This window comes from Salvelinus alpinus, chromosome 27 (genome assembly GCF_045679555.1).
Source record: "Salvelinus alpinus chromosome 27, SLU_Salpinus.1, whole genome shotgun sequence".
Taxonomy (NCBI): Eukaryota; Metazoa; Chordata; class Actinopteri; order Salmoniformes; family Salmonidae; genus Salvelinus; species Salvelinus alpinus.
In genome coordinates this window covers 18600560-18616591 of record NC_092112.1, presented here as the reverse complement: position 1 = coordinate 18616591, position 16032 = coordinate 18600560, and the positions used below count along the sequence as shown (strand labels likewise).

Sequence of the window (16032 nt, the reverse complement as noted above, 5' to 3'; positions counted from 1 at the left end):
TTTGAGCGACCTTCACCAAGTTCGCACCACTATCTGTTGTAATGCAGACCTGTCTGTCTTGACTGAGTCCCCAGGAGGCGAGAGCGTCAATGAGCCCCTCCGCTATAGCTTCACCCGTGTGGTCGTCGGGAAAATATGATGTTTGAATGCATTTATTTAGAAGATTCCACTCTGTCAATATAGTGGATAGTGAGGCTAATATAAGGCTCTGACGTGCAACTTGACCACAGATCAGTAGTAGTAGCAAAATACGTCAAATCTGTCTTGAGCTGTTCCTCAACTTTTTCCCCAACACTCGGCGTAGAGGTTAGGCAGTGTGGTGTGAGAGAAATGTTTGCGACCAGGGAGCATGTGCCTGGGGTCAATTAAATTGATAAGCCTCTTGAAACCTTCCTTTTCGACAGTGCTAATTGGTAGCATGTCCTTAGCAATGCAATGCATAATAGCATGTGTGATGTCTTTGTGTCTTTTCGATGTTTGCTCATAGGGCATAAACGCTGTCGGTGTTGACTGCTTTGGGCGAACATCTCTTTGGGCGAACAAGGTGCTTGAGGGGCGTTTATCAATACCGTGGTGCAAACTCAACCTTTCTGCATGTTCCAAAGAGTGATTTTGCTTCAGATGGTGAAAAAAGGTTTGTCGTATTACCAGACTTGGTAGCCACCTGTCTACGGCACAATTTGCACTGAACATTGCTCTGCTCTTTGTCGGACTTCAAAAAGCCAAACCCCTTCCAAATAACTGAAACAGTTGAACCCTTTTAAATCAATCATTTCTTAGTTGGAATCTGCTCCTTCTCCATGGCTATCACTGCCACTGTTTTCACCTACATCACACATTTTTCGTGGTTAATAGTGGCTACTCCATCACTCGAGGTGCTAAGTGGTTTTTAGTGGGCGTATACCTCTCCACGTGCATATTGTCACTTCTCCGCACGTTCCTGCTGCGTCACAGAGATTAAATGGACTGCTGTACCCAATTATTCTATATCGACATTATTGAAAACTAATCTAAACGTTTTCATTTTATTATTGAGGGAAGTAATTACCTTGATAATTATCGATATTGATTTATCGCCCAGCACTAGGTTCCAGTGTATGGTTAGGTTCAAGTTTAGGGTTAGGTTCCAGTGTAGGGTTAGGTTCAGGTTCCAGTGTAGGGTTAAGTTTAGGGTTAGGTTCCAGTGTAGGGTTAGGTTTAGGGTTAGGTTCCAGTGTAAGGTTAGGTTCAGGTTCCAGTGTAGGGTTAGGTTCCAGTGTAGGGTTAGGTTCAGGTTCCAGTGTAGGGTTAGGTTTAGGGTTAGGTTCCAGTGTAGGGTTAGGTTCCAGTGTAGGGTTAGGTTCAGGTTCCAGTGTTGGGTTAGGTTTAGGTTCCAGTGTAGGGTTAGGTACAGGTTCCAGTGTAGGGTTAGGGTTAGGTTCCAGTATAGGGTTAGGTTCCAGTGTAGGGCTAGGTTCCAGTGTAGGGTTAGGTTCCAGTGTAGGGTTAGGTTCAGGTTCCAGTGTTGGGTTAGGTTTAGGGTTAGGTTACAGTGTAGGGTTAGGTTCCAGTGTAAGGTTCAGGTTCCAGTGTAAGGTTCCAGTTTAAGGTTCAGGTTCCAGTTTAAGGTTATTGATTATTGATATTGATCTATCGCCCAGCACTAGGTTCCAGTGTATGGTTAGATTCAAGTTTAGGGTTAGGTTCCAGTGTAGGGTTAGGTTTAGGGTTAGGTTCCAGTGTTGGGTTAGGGTTAGGTTCCAGTGTAGGATTAGCTTCTAGTGTAGGGTTAGGTTTAGATTCCAGTGTAGGGTTAGGGTTAGGTTCTAGTGTAGGGTTAGGTTTAGGGTTAGGTTCCAGTGTAGGGTTAGGTTCCAGTGTAGGGTAAGGTTTAGGGTTAGGTTCCAGTATAGGGTTAGGTTTAGGTTCCAGTGTAGGGTTAGGGATAGGTTCCAGAGTAGGGCTAGGGATAGGTTCCAGTGTAGGGTTAGGTTCCAGTGTAGGGTTAGGTTCCAGTGTAGGGTTACGTTCCACTGTAGGGTTAGATTCCAGTGTAGGGTTAGGTTTAGGGTTAGGTTCCAGTGTAGGTTTAGGTTCTAGTGTAGGGTTAGGTTTGGGGTTGGGTTCTAGTGTATGGTTAGGTTCCAGTGTAGGGTTAGGTTTAGGTTCTAGTGTAGGGTTAGGTTCTAGTGTAGGTTTAGGTTTTAGTGTAGGGTTAGGTTCTAGTGTAGGTTTAAGTTTTAGTGTAGGGTTAGGTCCTAGTGTAGGGTTAGGTCCTAGTGTAGGGTTAGGTCCTAGTGTAGGGTTAGGTCCTAGTGTAGGGTTAGGTCCTAGTGTAGGGTTAGGTTCTAGTGTAGGGTTAGGTTATAGTGTAGGGTTAGGGTTAGGTTCTAGTGTAGGTTTAGGTTTTAGTGTAGGGTTAGGTCCTAGTGTAGGGTTAGGTTCTAGTGTAGGGTTAGGTTCTAGTTTAGGGTTAGGTTCTAGTTTAGGGTTAGGTTCTAGTTTAGGGTTAGTTTCTAGTTTAGGGTTAGGTTTAGGGTTAGGTTCTAGTGTAGGGAAAGTCCTACAGGTGATTGTGACGGACCCTGGCCATCTAAAACATTATGCATGACTGTGTTACATTATGTTGAAGAGCTGTGCGGAGGCCATACTGTCCAGCTAACACTAGAAGATACAGCAGCCAGCTCCCTCAACCTTGTCTTTAGGTCGCGTCAATCCCAGAATGAGGTCATGCTACTGAATCATCAGTGCTCTGCTGGGATTACTCTAGTTATGCTAGTGACCTAGCGCTGCAGTACTTCATGTACCTGTGAAGCCTGCAAAGGTGCTGAGCATGTCTTGCTATAATGAAAAGCATGCTATGCTTTGGAGCAAGAGATACAAGCTAGGATATGATTAATGGCATATTTTTGTGGCAACTTTGGGCAACTCCGATCATGGGATACAATATATCCTTTTTCGTGAGTGATATTCTGAATCTGATTAGGTGTTTGTGTAGGGATGGAGCAAAAGCAAACATCCAGTAGTTCTCCAGGAGGAGAGTTGGCCACCCCTATTCTAAACTCACACACACACACACACACACACCTTTCCATCTGTTTATGGTGTTTCTCCTCGCGGGCCTGGGCCTTCATCTGCTGCACCTCGATGGTGTCTGGCTTGCGGCGGCGCATGTACAGCTCATGGTTGCCCATGCACAGCTGCAGGATACGCTTGTTGATGCGCAGGCGAGGGGCAAAGAACACAAAGTCCTGAGAGAGGAAGAGATTAGAGAGGGGGGTAGGAAAAGAGAGAGAACAGGTAGAGAGAAGGGGGGAGGAGTGAGTAGAGAGAGAGAGAGAGAGAGGGCAGGGGAGAGTGGTGGGTGAGAGAAAGGTGAAGGAAGGTGGAGAAAAGAACAAAACTCTGGTCAGACTAAATGGTTGTGCAGCCAGCCATCTTTAGTGATTCCATAACGTTGAAATGACAAAGGCTCTACTAACAGTAGGCAGGTGCAGAGTCCGACACTCGACAACACCCATAGCGACCATTTAGTTTGGAATGGAAAGTTAAAATGGCAGCTGAAAGGAACAGTAGGGATGACTAAACCAAACATTTAATTTGAAGGAGACACTTCCCATCTGCGGTTACTGACCACAGTTAGGCTGACCCCCCCACACACACACACGCACACGCACACGCACACCAGGGTTCCCGTTAGGAAAATGTGGCACTGGACTAGGACACTTCCCATCTGCGGTTACTGACCACAGTTAGGCTGACCCCCCACACACACACACGCACACGCACACCAGGGTTCCCGTCAGGAAAATGTGGCACTGGACAACGTGACCGGAAAAATGTGAATATACTGGAACAGTATGCATTGGGTGCATAACCAATTAGGGCATCTACCCACGATGCTCAGAATGACAGACATCACATGTACAGTTGAAGTCGGAAGTTTACATACACTTAGCTTGGAGTCAATGAAACTAATTTTTCAACCACTCCACAAATTTCTTGTTAACGAACTATAGTTTTGTCAAGTCGGTTAGGACATCTACTTTGTGCATGACACAAGTCATTTTTCCAACAATTGTTTACAGAAAGATTATTTCACTTATAATTCACTGTATCACAATTCCAGTGGGTTATAAGTTTACATACACTAAATTGGCTGTGCCTTTAATAAACAGCTTGGAAAATTCCAGAAAATGATGTCATGGCTTTAGAAGCTTCTGATTGGCTAATTGACATCATTTGAGTTAATTGGAGGTGTACCTGTGGATGTATTTCAAGGCCTACCTTCAAACTCATTGGCTCTTTGCTTGAGATCATGGGAAAATCAAAAGAACTCAGCCAAGATCTCAGAAAAAAATTGTAGACCTCCACAAGTCTGGTTCATCGTTGGGAGCCATTTCCAAAAGCCCGAAGGTACCACATTCATCTCTACAAATAATAGTACGCAAGTATAAACACCATGGGACCACGCAGCCGTCATACCGCTCCGGAAGGAGACGCGTTCTGTCTCCTAGAGATGAACGTACTTTGGTGCGAAAAGTGCAAATCAATCCCAGAACAACAGCAAAGGACCTTGTGAAGATGCTGGAGGAAACGGGTGCAAAAGTATCTATATCCACAGTAAAACGAGTCCTATATTGGCATAACCTGAAAGACCGCTCAGCAAGGAAGAAGCTACTGTTCCAAAACCACCATAAAAAAGCCAGACTACGGTTTGCAACTACACATGGGGACAAAGATCGTACTTTTTGGAGAAATGTCCTCTGATCTGATGAAACAAAAATAGAACTGTTTGGCCATAATGACCATCATTATGTTTGGAGGAAAAAGGGGGAGGCTTGCAAGCCGAAGAACACCCTCCCAAACGTGAAAGACGGGGGTGGCAGCTGCATGTTGTGGGGGTGCTTTGCTGCAGGAGAGACTGGTGCACTTTACAAAATAGATGGCATCATGAGGCAGGAAAATTATGTGGATATATTGAAGCAACATCTCAAGACATCAGTCAGGAAGTTAAAGCTTGGTCGCAAATGGGTCTTCCAAATGGACAATGACCCCAAGCATACTTCCAAAGTTGTGGAAAAATGTCTTAAGGACAACAATGTCAAGGTATTGGAGTGGCCATCACAAAGCCCTGACCTCAATCCTATAGAAAATTTGTAGGCAGAACTGAAAAAGTGTGTGTGAGCAAGGAGGCCTACAAACCTGACTCAGTTACACCAGCTCTGTCAGGAGAAATGGGCCAAAATTCACCCAACTTATTGTGGGAAGCTTGTGGAAGGCTACCCGAAATGTTTGACCCAAGTTAAACAATTTAAAGGCAATGCTACCAAATACTAATTGAGTGTATGTAAACTTCTGACCCACTGGGAATGTGATGAAAGAAATAAAAGTTGAAATAAATCATTCTCTCTACTATTATTCTGGCATTTCACATTCTTAAAATAAAGTGGTGATCCTAACTGACCTAAGACATGGCATTTTTACTAGGATTAAATGTCAGGAATTGTGAAAAACTGAGTTTAAATGTATTTGGCTAAGGTGTATGTAAACTTCCGACTTCAACTGTAGATTATGGTAATTCATCTTAACAGAACAAACAACTCCTGTAATGAAGCAGACAATAAAACGTCATTTTCAAACATTTGCCAAAATGCAATTGGCTGGAAAATACCAATCTAAATGGCCCACCTCATAGTGTTTCCACAGATACAATCTCTGTTAGAATCTGCAATGCAACAACTAGGACGGGTTGTTAATAGGACTAGGACGGGTTGTTAATATGACTAGGACGGGTTGTTAATATGACTAGGACGGGTTGTTAATATGACTAGGACGGGTTGTTACTATGACTAGGACGGGTTGTTACTATGACTAGGACGGGTTGTTAATATGACTAGGATGGGTTGTTACTATGACTAGGACGGGTTGTTACTATGACTAGGACGGGTTGTTACTATGACTAGGACGGGTTGTTAATAGGACTAGGACGGGTTGTTAATATGACTAGGACGGGTTGTTAATATGACTAGGACGGGTTGTTACTATGACTAGGATGGGTTGTTACTATGACTAGGACGGGTTGTTAATATGACTAGGACGGGTTGTTACTATGACTAGGACGGGTTGTTAATAGGACTAGGACGGGTTGTTAATAGGACTAGGACGGATTGTTACTATGACTAGGACGGGTTGTTACTATGACTAGGATGGGTTGTTACTATGACTAGGACGGGTTGTTAATAGGACTAGGACGGGTTGTTACTATGACTAGGACGGGTAGTTACTAAGACTAGGACGGGTTGTTAATAGGACTAGGACGGGTTGTTAATAGGACTAGGACGGGTTGTTAATAGGACTAGGACGGGTTGTTAATAGAACTAGGACGGGTTGTTAATAGGACTAGGACGGGTTGTTAATATCACTAGGACGGGTTGTTAATAGGACTAGGACGGGTTGTTAATAGGACTAGGACGGGTTGTTACTATGACTAGGATGGGTTGTTAATATGACTAGGACGGGTTGTTAATAGGACTAGGACGGGTTGTTACTATGACTAGGACGGGTTGTAAATATGACTAGGACGGGTTGTTAATAGGACTAGGACGGGTTGTTAATAGGACTAGGACGGGTTGTTACTATGACTAGGACGGGTTGTTACTATGACTAGGATGGGTTGTTACTATGACTAGGACGGGTTGTTAATATGACTAGGACGGGTTGTTAATAGGACTAGGACGGGTTGTTAATAGGACTAGGATGGGTTGTTAATAGGACTAGGACGGGTTGTTACTATGACTAGGACGGGTTGTTAATAGGACTAGGACGGGTTGTTAATAGGACTAGGACGGGTTGTTACTATGACTAGGACGGGTTGTTACTATGACTAGGATGGGTTGTTAATATGACTAGGACGGGTTGTTACTAGGACTAGGACGGGTTGTTAATATGACTAGGACGGGTTGTTACTATGACTAGGACGGGTTGTTAATATGACTAGGACGGGTTGTTACTATGACTAGGACGGGTTGTTACTATGACTAGGACGGGTTGTTACTATGACTACGATGGGTTGTTACTAGGACTAGGACGGGTTGTTACTATGACTAGGACGGGTTGTTACTATGACTACGATGGGTTGTTACTATGACTAGGACGGGTTGTTACTATGACTAGGACGGGTTGTTACTATGACTACGATGGGTTGTTACTATGACTAGGACGGGTTGTTACTATGACTAGGACGGGTTGTTACTATGACTACGATGGGTTGTTACTAGGACTAGGACGGGTTGTTACTATGACTACGATGGGTTGTTAATATGACTAGGACGGGTTGTTAATAGGACTAGGACGGGTTGTTACTAGGACTAGGACGGGTTGTTACTATGACTAGGACGGGTTGTTAATATGACTAGGACGGGTTGTTACTATGACTAGGATTGTGCCTTTGGCTTCTGGACAACAAAATAAAGGTGATATGAAAACCAATAGAACAATAGAGAAATACTGGTTTCAATGGCATATGAGGAAGTCTTTATAAAATAATTGCCTACATGTTTCAAGTACATGTTTTCAAAATGCATACTGCTTCCACCTGCCTGCATACTGTTGCCTATGCAACGGTATGCATGGGAAACGTGGGCCCTTCTTGGTTTGGGATAGTTTTTTCTCCCGGTCAATTTGGCTGGCAACAATTTTATTTATTGGCTTTTAATTGTTTATATCTGCCAAAAGGCCGGCAATTACCGGCTAACGGAAACCCTGGCACACACACACAAACACTGGCTTGAGCAGAAGAGATAAGGTGTCTTGAGCGTAGAGGCTTGATGGACATTAGAAGAGCACTCAGGGTGTGTGCACGTGTGTGTATGAATGAGTGTGTGTGTGTGTGCACGTGCGTCCTCATGCACGTTTGTGTGCATGTGTGTCTGTGTTGCTCCCTATCTGTGCCACAGGGGCTGGAGCCAGGGTTCTGTTGACAATGCATTGGATTGAGGATAGGGCTAATGGACCTGCTGCTCCCAAAGAGAAAGAGGAGGAGGAGAGGAGACGAGAGGGCTAATGAAGGAGATGGAGAGGAGAGAGGTTAGGATAGGGCTGAGAGGTTAGGATAGGGCTAATGAAGGAGACAGAGGAAGAGAGGAGAGAGGTTAGGATAGGGCTGAGAGGTTAGGATAGGGCTAATGTAGGAGATGGAGAGGAGAGAGGTTAGGATAGGGCTGAGCGGTTAGGATAGGGCTAATGAAGGAGACAGAGGAAGAGAGGAGAGAGGTTAGGATAGGGCTGAGAGGTTAGGATAGGGCTAATGTAGGTGATGGAGAGGAGAGAGGTTAGGATAGGGCTGAGAGGTTAGGATAGGGCTAATGAAGGACACAGAGGAAGAGAGGAGAGAGGTTAGGATAGGGCTGAGAGGTTAGGATAGGGCTAATGTAGGAGATGGAGAGGAGAGAGGTTAGGATAGGGCTGAGAGGTTAGGATAGGGCTAATGAAGGACACAGAGGAAGAGAGGAGAGAGGTTAGGATAGGGCTGAGAGGTTAGGATAGGGCTAATGAAGGACACAGAGGAGGAGAGAGGTTAGGATAGGGCTAATGAAGGAGATGGAGAGGAGGGGAGAGGTTAGGATAGGGCTAATGAAGGAAACAGAGGAGGAGAGAGGTTAGGATAGGGCTAATGAGGGAGACAGAGGAGGAGAGAGGTTAGGATAGGGCTAATGAAGGAGATGGAGAGGAGGGGAGAGGTTAGGATAGGGCTAATGAAGGAGACAAAGGAGGAGAGAGGTTAGGATAGGGCTAATGAAGGAGACAGAGAAGGAGAGAGGTTAGGATAGGGCTAATGAAGGAGACAGAGAAGGAGAGAGGTTAGGATAGGGCTAATGAAGGAGACAGAGGAGGAGAGAGGTTAGGATAGGGCTAATGAAGGAGACAGAAGAGGAGAGAGGTTAGGATAGGGCTAATGAAGGAGACAGATGAGAGTGGTTAGGACAGGGCTAATGAAGGAGAGGAGAGGAGATCGGAGGCAGGCATGCAGGCAGGTAGAACTGGCAATATGGGAGGTGAGCGAGCCAACACCCACATAGTGTAATTGTACTTACAGTAAACATCTTCCTGTACCTCATACTTACACTGCATTGGTTTGTTTGTACTGTATAGCCAACTCCTATGGTTGTTGTTTGGCCTAACACAAACAAATCTGGGACCAGGCTTACTGTGTTTTAAAGTGATCCATCAGGACAGCTGCTGCAGCTGTTTGCTGATGCTTTCAGATTGGTTTCATTGTGATGTTAAGTGTGGTGTGTGAAGACAGTGTGTGATGTGGTGAATGCCATCCATCATCAAAACAGTGTTATTGTGATTCAGGATCATGGCAACCTGCATATGATGCCTGATTCAGACTGTAGGGCTGACCCAAACTGTAATGTGTTACTCTAATAAGTGTATTTTCACATTGTCCTATACAGCACAGTTCCAGCAACTATGGTAGATGCGTAACCAGGCCAGAACAGCTTGGTTTGGCTCTGTAGTGTGGAACTATAGTGTAACTCACTGGACCATAACGTAAACTCACTCACTTTTGTACATCGCCTTGGTCCGTACAATTGACCTTATTTTAGCGCCCCAAAAACGTAATACTTCCAGATCAACTGTAATGTCAATAACATTGTAAAGCACAATTTCTCCCCTTTCCAACAAAATCAATGACATGACCTCCACGCTGCCTGTTTCTGCATGATTCAAGAAGGCAATGAGCTCCGTCGGGTCTTTTTAAGAATGGCGGGTGGGGAAGCGAAACTAATGCGTGATAGTGAGAAGGAGAGATGTCGTGTTGGAAAACTGCTTTTTTCACTCGATCTGTCCAACTTATCACCTTATCACCTCTAAAATGTAAATAAAACACCATAAAGAGTTTATATAATGTGTCATTACATACCTATTTGAAGGTTTGTGTCGAATTTGAATCAGGTTTTTAGGGCGGTGCTAAAGTGATCTTCAGAAGTAAACATTGTCTTTTGAGAGTCATGATCGCTTGCAGTGATGACGCAAAAAATTACTAGGTATCCCCCTTACCCACGTCACTGTCCATTTCTTGTTTTTAAACGATGAGAGAAGTGCTACACCTGGTGGAGAGAAATTGTAAGACAGAAATAGTTGCTTTACGCGTGCTGTACATTACGGCATGATACGTCACGATGTAACGGAGGGTCAGTTTTTTCAACTTTTCTCCAATACTATAGAGCCATTACCATGTTGATCAACGCTTGAATAGAAACGTAGTTCACACCCCAGATTTTGAAGTCAACACAGTCGCTACAGTCCCATTAGTCTTCTTTGCAGCCTCGTTTGAATGTCGCGGTTGCGCACATTTGTACGGAATGGGGTGAGTTACGTTACTTGGTTTGGCCCTGTAGTGTGGAACTATAGTGTAACTCACTGGAGCCTTCTTGGTTTGGCCCTGTAGTGTGGAACTATAGTGTAACTCACTGGAGCCTTCTTGGTTTGGCCCTGTAGTGTGGAACTATAGTGTAACTCACTGGAGCCTTCTTGGTTTGGCCCTGTAGTGTGGAACTATAGTGTAACTCACTGGAGCCTTCTTGGTTTGGCCCTGTAGTGTGGAACTATAGTGTAACTCACTGGAGCCTTCTTGGTTAGGCCATGTAGTGTGGAGCTAAACTGAGTGTACAAAACATTAGGAACACCTTCCTAATATTGAATTGCCCCCCCTTTTGCCCTCAGAACAGCCTCAAGTCGTAAAGGCATGGACTCTAAAAAAATTCAAAAACGTTCCACAGGGATGCTGGTCCATGTTGACTCCAATGCTTCCCAGTGTCAAGTTGGCTGGATGTCCTTTGTGTGGTGGACCATTCTTGATACACACAGGAAACTGTTGAGCATGAAAAACCCAGCAGCGTTGCATTTCTTGACACACTCAAACTGGTGCGCCTGGCAGCTACTACCATACCCCATTCAAAGGCACTTAAATATTTTGTCTTGCCCAGTCAATCTCTGAATGGCACAAATACACAATCCATGTCTCGGTTGTCTCAAGGCTTAAAAATCCTTTAATAACCTGTCCCCTCCCCTTCATTTACACTGATTGAAGTGGATTTAGCAAGTGACATCAATAAGGGATCATAGCTTTAACCTGGATTCACCTGGTCAGTCTGTGTCATGGAAAAAGCAGGTGTTCCTAACGTTTGTAGACTCAGTTTATAGTGTGTAACTCACCGGGGCCTTCTTGTCGATGGGTTTGATGATGAACTTCTTGTCGTTGAAGGAGATGTTCCTGATCTCGCTCCAGGGGAAGCCGATCTTTGGGGTCAGTCTGGTGGGGGAGGAGGCAAACCAGTGTAAGTATTGTGTAGGCCGCATGTGCTTTAAACAGGTTGTCATTTATTGGGATGACTCATGTACTGGAGGCAGCTCTGCAGGTTGGTCACTAGCTGACACAGCCACAAAGTCATAAAATCACATTTTAAACCTAACCCTCACCTTAACACTTAACCACACTTCTAACCTTATGCCTAACCCTAACCCTAAATTAAGACCAAAAAGCTAATTTTTGTTTTCATGAATTCTTACGATATATAGCCAATTTTGACTTTGCAGCTGGCCCATCTAGTGGAAATCACTGCCTCCCGGACAAGCGTCTTTACGTGGCTAAATAGTGGACATTACAGTGTACATTTTCCATAGATTTATTCCAGATTATTTCCCAAATCACAATCCAGGGTTTTGTAGCCAAATCTTTCAATTGAAATGATTTTAGGCTGGAGGAACAGAGCTAGGTGGCTGGGCCCGCCCCACCCCCTGGGGTTTGTGGTATATGGCCAATATACCAAGATTAATGGCTGTATCCAGGCACTCCACATTGCGTTGTGCGTGGAACAGCCCTTAGCAGTGATATATTGGTCATATACCACACTTCCTTGGGCCTTATTGCTTAAATATAGTGCACTACTTTTGACCAGGGTCCCATAGGGCTATGCACTACATATGGAAAAGGGTGCCATTGGTTACGCAGCCTGGGATGTGGTAGGAAACAATTGCAAATAGGATATGATTCATCCATGTCTGAGGCAGGACTGTGTGTTGTACTACTGTATTGTACATGTTGGCCTCTGTATCAATAGGGCTAGGTGGGAGGAATCTGGGGTGGGGCTCGTCCATTGTGTACTAGAAAGAGACACATTGACTGGATGCCAATCTCATTTGGTAATTTACGGACACACACACACAGTTGTTTGATCCGCCTTACAGTGACACACAGTGAAACACAGTGAAACCCTGCTGCTGCCTGAACTGGTATTTGAATTCCTGGGTGACATACACCTAACGAATCCCAGATCTGTTTGTGCTGTATTGTTAACACCTACGTCACGTTTTGTCACCTTTTGTACAAACAGATCTGATACCAGACTAGAGGTTATCTGAGCAGTTTTCTCTTGAACAAGCTTAACATGGAGATCCAAACCTGAACTCTACAGGGTATTTTAGCATCAATGTTAGTGAACATTGTTAAGTTAAAGGGATAGATCATTTTTTTGCTCTGTACTGAAAGTGTTCCATCTTGAAAACATAACTGCTGACATGCTCCAGATTGATTTGGGATCTTCAGTAGTTGTCTGTCTCTCTGGGCGTTAACTCTAGGAACCTGGTTATCCTGTTTGTGGTAGATGTGGATCAGGTAGAGGAAGACTGAGACATAACGCTGATCAAGGTCTTATCTGGAGACATAGAGGACTGAGACATAACGCTGATCAAGGTCTTATCTGGAGACATAGAGGACTGAGACATAACGCTGATCAAGGTCTTATCTGGAAACATAGAGGACTGAGACATAACGCTGATCAAGGTCTTATCTGGAGACATAAAGGAGGACAGACATAACGATGATCAAGGTCTTATCTAGAGACATAGAGGAGCACTAAGACATAACGATGATCAAGGTCTTATCTAGAGGCATGGCTAAGTGTTAGATTAGACGTTGTATAAGGTAACCCCTCCCAATGACCCCTAACGACTGTTATCCACAGTACCCACAGAGGTTGAACAGAGGTGTGTTCCATAGAAGTACAATGAGTTTACCAGTCAAATTGCCAGGGTCAGAGGCTCTTAGCCCATTCTAGAGATTATATGGTGTGTTCTGCGTTATATAGAATCTCATAGAAATGTGAACATGTATGTGGATGGATTTATACAGCAATCAGGGACAATATAGGACAAAAAACACAAAATAGACCTTATTTTCTACAAACTAAAAGGTCCCAGTGGTGTGGTATAGGGTCCAAATGGAATCTAGCCCTGATAGCTAGCTATATGTCTTCTGCTAAATGAGGGTGTGTGTTTGTTTGACAAAGGGCCTAAGGACTAAAACCTTGGCAGAATGGCCATATCTGACACAAAAAGGAGCAATGCTACGCTAGTGTGTGTGTGTGTGTGTGTGTGTGTGTGTGTGTGTGTGTGTGTGTGTGTGTGTGTGTGTGTGTGTGTGTGTGTGTGTGTGTGTGTGTGTGTGTGTGTGTGTGTGTGTGTGTGTGTGTGTGTGTGTGTGAGAGAGAGTTATTGGCAGTAATGGTGCTACATATTGTCTATGGCCTGGAACCCTCGTCGCAGGGCCTGCGCTCTAAGTTAGTTTCGGATTCTTAAGCACACAGCTTGAAAAACCAGTCAGCGTTGCCATGGTTACAGTCGAGCCCCAGAATGCACAAACACACACACACACACGCATACACACTCAAGGACACTAAGAACCCTACATACACACACAGAGCCCTGTGTTTGAGTGTCTCGCTCTTCTTTTTGGTTAGCCAGATTTACAGGTATCAGACTACTAACTTAAAATAAGAGCGTTAGATTAATTTTAAAGCCATTCTATGGAACAATAGTTTCTGTAAATAAACACTTTGATGGAACTCTAACACCCATCAATGTGTGCTTTGTGTGGATTTAAAGCTAAACATAAAACCTCCAGACAATTATGACACAAGCCACAATAATGTGGGTAGAGAGTAAGACAATGGGGAATCCCAAAAAATCCAAGTTACAGCACACCATCTGTGGCCACTCAAGTTAAAGAGTTACAGCATTGCCATCTGTGGCCACTCAAGTTACAGAGATACAGCACACCATCTGTGGCCACTCAAGTTAAAGAGTTACAGCATTGCCATCTGTGGCCAGATATACAGCACACCATCTGTGGCCACTCAAGTTAAAGAGTTACAGCATTGCCATCTGTGGCCACTCAAGTTACAGAGATACAGCACACCATCTGTGGCCACTCAAGTTAAAGAGTTACAGCATTGCCATCTGTGGCCACTCAAGTTACAGATATACAGCACACCATCTGTGGCCACTCAAGTTAAAGAGTTACAGCATTGCCATCTGTGGCCACTCAAGTTAAAGAGTTACAGCACACCATCTGTGGCCACTCAAGTTACAAAGATACAGCACACCATCTGTAGCCACTCAAGTTAAAGAGTTACCATCTGTGGCCAGACAGAGTCTTCTAGGGGCCCTTGGATCACACTGCTTTCAAGAGACCTTTGGCATGGAGGGTTTAAACAGTGCATGGAGCTCTAGGGAGGGAGTAACGGCCATTGTCAACAACACAACCCAGCAAGAGGTTACTCCACTGCACTCAAAACACTACTTTGGCATGTCTTCCAGACATACTTTTCTGTGCTTTTATCTGTGCTTGATACAGTGGAGTAGTCCCAAAAGTGCAAAGTGCAAACCCCAATCATCTAGCACTCTGGCAGATTCACTCAAATGCTCAAAGTATTTGAAAATAAACAAATACTATTTGAACCCTCTGCCAGAGGGTCAGTGACTGCAGGGCCATCGGCTGTATAGAGAAGCTGGGGACACATTAAATGAAATCAAATCACATTTTATTGGTCACACACATATTTAGCAGATGTTATTGCGGGTGTAGCGAAATGCTTGTGTTCCTAGTTCCAATAGTGCAGTAATATATAACAATTCACAACAATACACACAAATCTAAAAGTAAAATATATATTTATAGAAATATTAGGACGAGCGCAAAGTTGCTTAGGAGCTAGAAGCAGAGCTGCCATGTATGTCATCTGGAATATTATGTCACAATCTACTTTAACACATTACCTTTAGTGACTTCACCGGGAACAAGTAGTTAACACATTACCTTTAGTGACCTCAACGGGAACGAGTAGTTAACACATTACCTTTAGTGACCTCAACGGGAACAAGTAGTTAAAACATTACCTTTAGTGACCTCAACGGGAACAAGTAGTTAAAACATTACCTTTAGTGACCTCAACGGGAACAAGTAGTTAACTTCTTATGGCTGAAGGGGCAGTATTGAGTAGCTTGGATGAAAGGTGCACAGAGGTGCCCAGAGTAAATGGCCTGCTCCTATGTCATAGTTGCTAATATATGCATATTATTATTGGTATTGCATAGAAAACACTCTGAAGTTTCTAAAAACTGTTTGAATTATGTCTGTGAGTATAACAGAACTCACATGGCAGGCAAAAACCTGAGAAGTTCCACTTCCTGTTTGGATATTTTCTGGGGGTACCAGATTTTCAACCAAGCTCTCATTGAAAATACAGAGAGATATGGATGGTTTTTCACTTCCTACGGCTTCCACTAGATGTCAACAGTCAATAGAACTTTGTCTGATGACTCTAATGTGAAGGGGGGCCGAAGGAGACAGGAATGAGTAATCACTTCCATGAAGTGCCCACGCATTGAACTGGCGCGTTCACGTGAGAGTGAGCTCCGTTCCATCGGTCAATTGAAGTTGATGTAATTCTCCGGTTGGAACGTTATTCAAGATGTATGTTAACAACATTCTAAAGATTGATTCAGTACATCGTTTGACATGTTTCTACTGACTGTAACGGAACTTTTGGACATTTCGTCACGTTATAGTGGACGCGCTTTGAGACTTTGGTTAGGGGGTTTGGTAAACAATTCGAAAGTAGCTAATTGGACATAAATAACGGACATTATCGAACAAATCAAGCATTTATTGTGGACCTGGGATTCCTAGGACTGCATTCTGAT

General features: G+C 44.0%; 1 protein-coding gene across 2 annotated transcripts in view; it reads right to left on the bottom strand.

Moving 5' to 3' along the window:
* ezrb (ezrin b) overlaps positions 1-16032 on the bottom strand; it is a 57920-nt gene that overhangs the window by 14445 nt on the left and 27443 nt on the right. For both annotated transcript variants that reach the window (XM_071369620.1, XM_071369621.1), the window contains exons 9-10: positions 11206-11302; positions 3067-3230 (exon numbers count right to left, since the gene is read on the bottom strand). In XM_071369620.1, coding sequence (XP_071225721.1) covers positions 3067-3230; positions 11206-11302 — 261 coding nt within the window. The remainder of the gene's footprint in view (positions 1-3066; positions 3231-11205; positions 11303-16032) is intronic.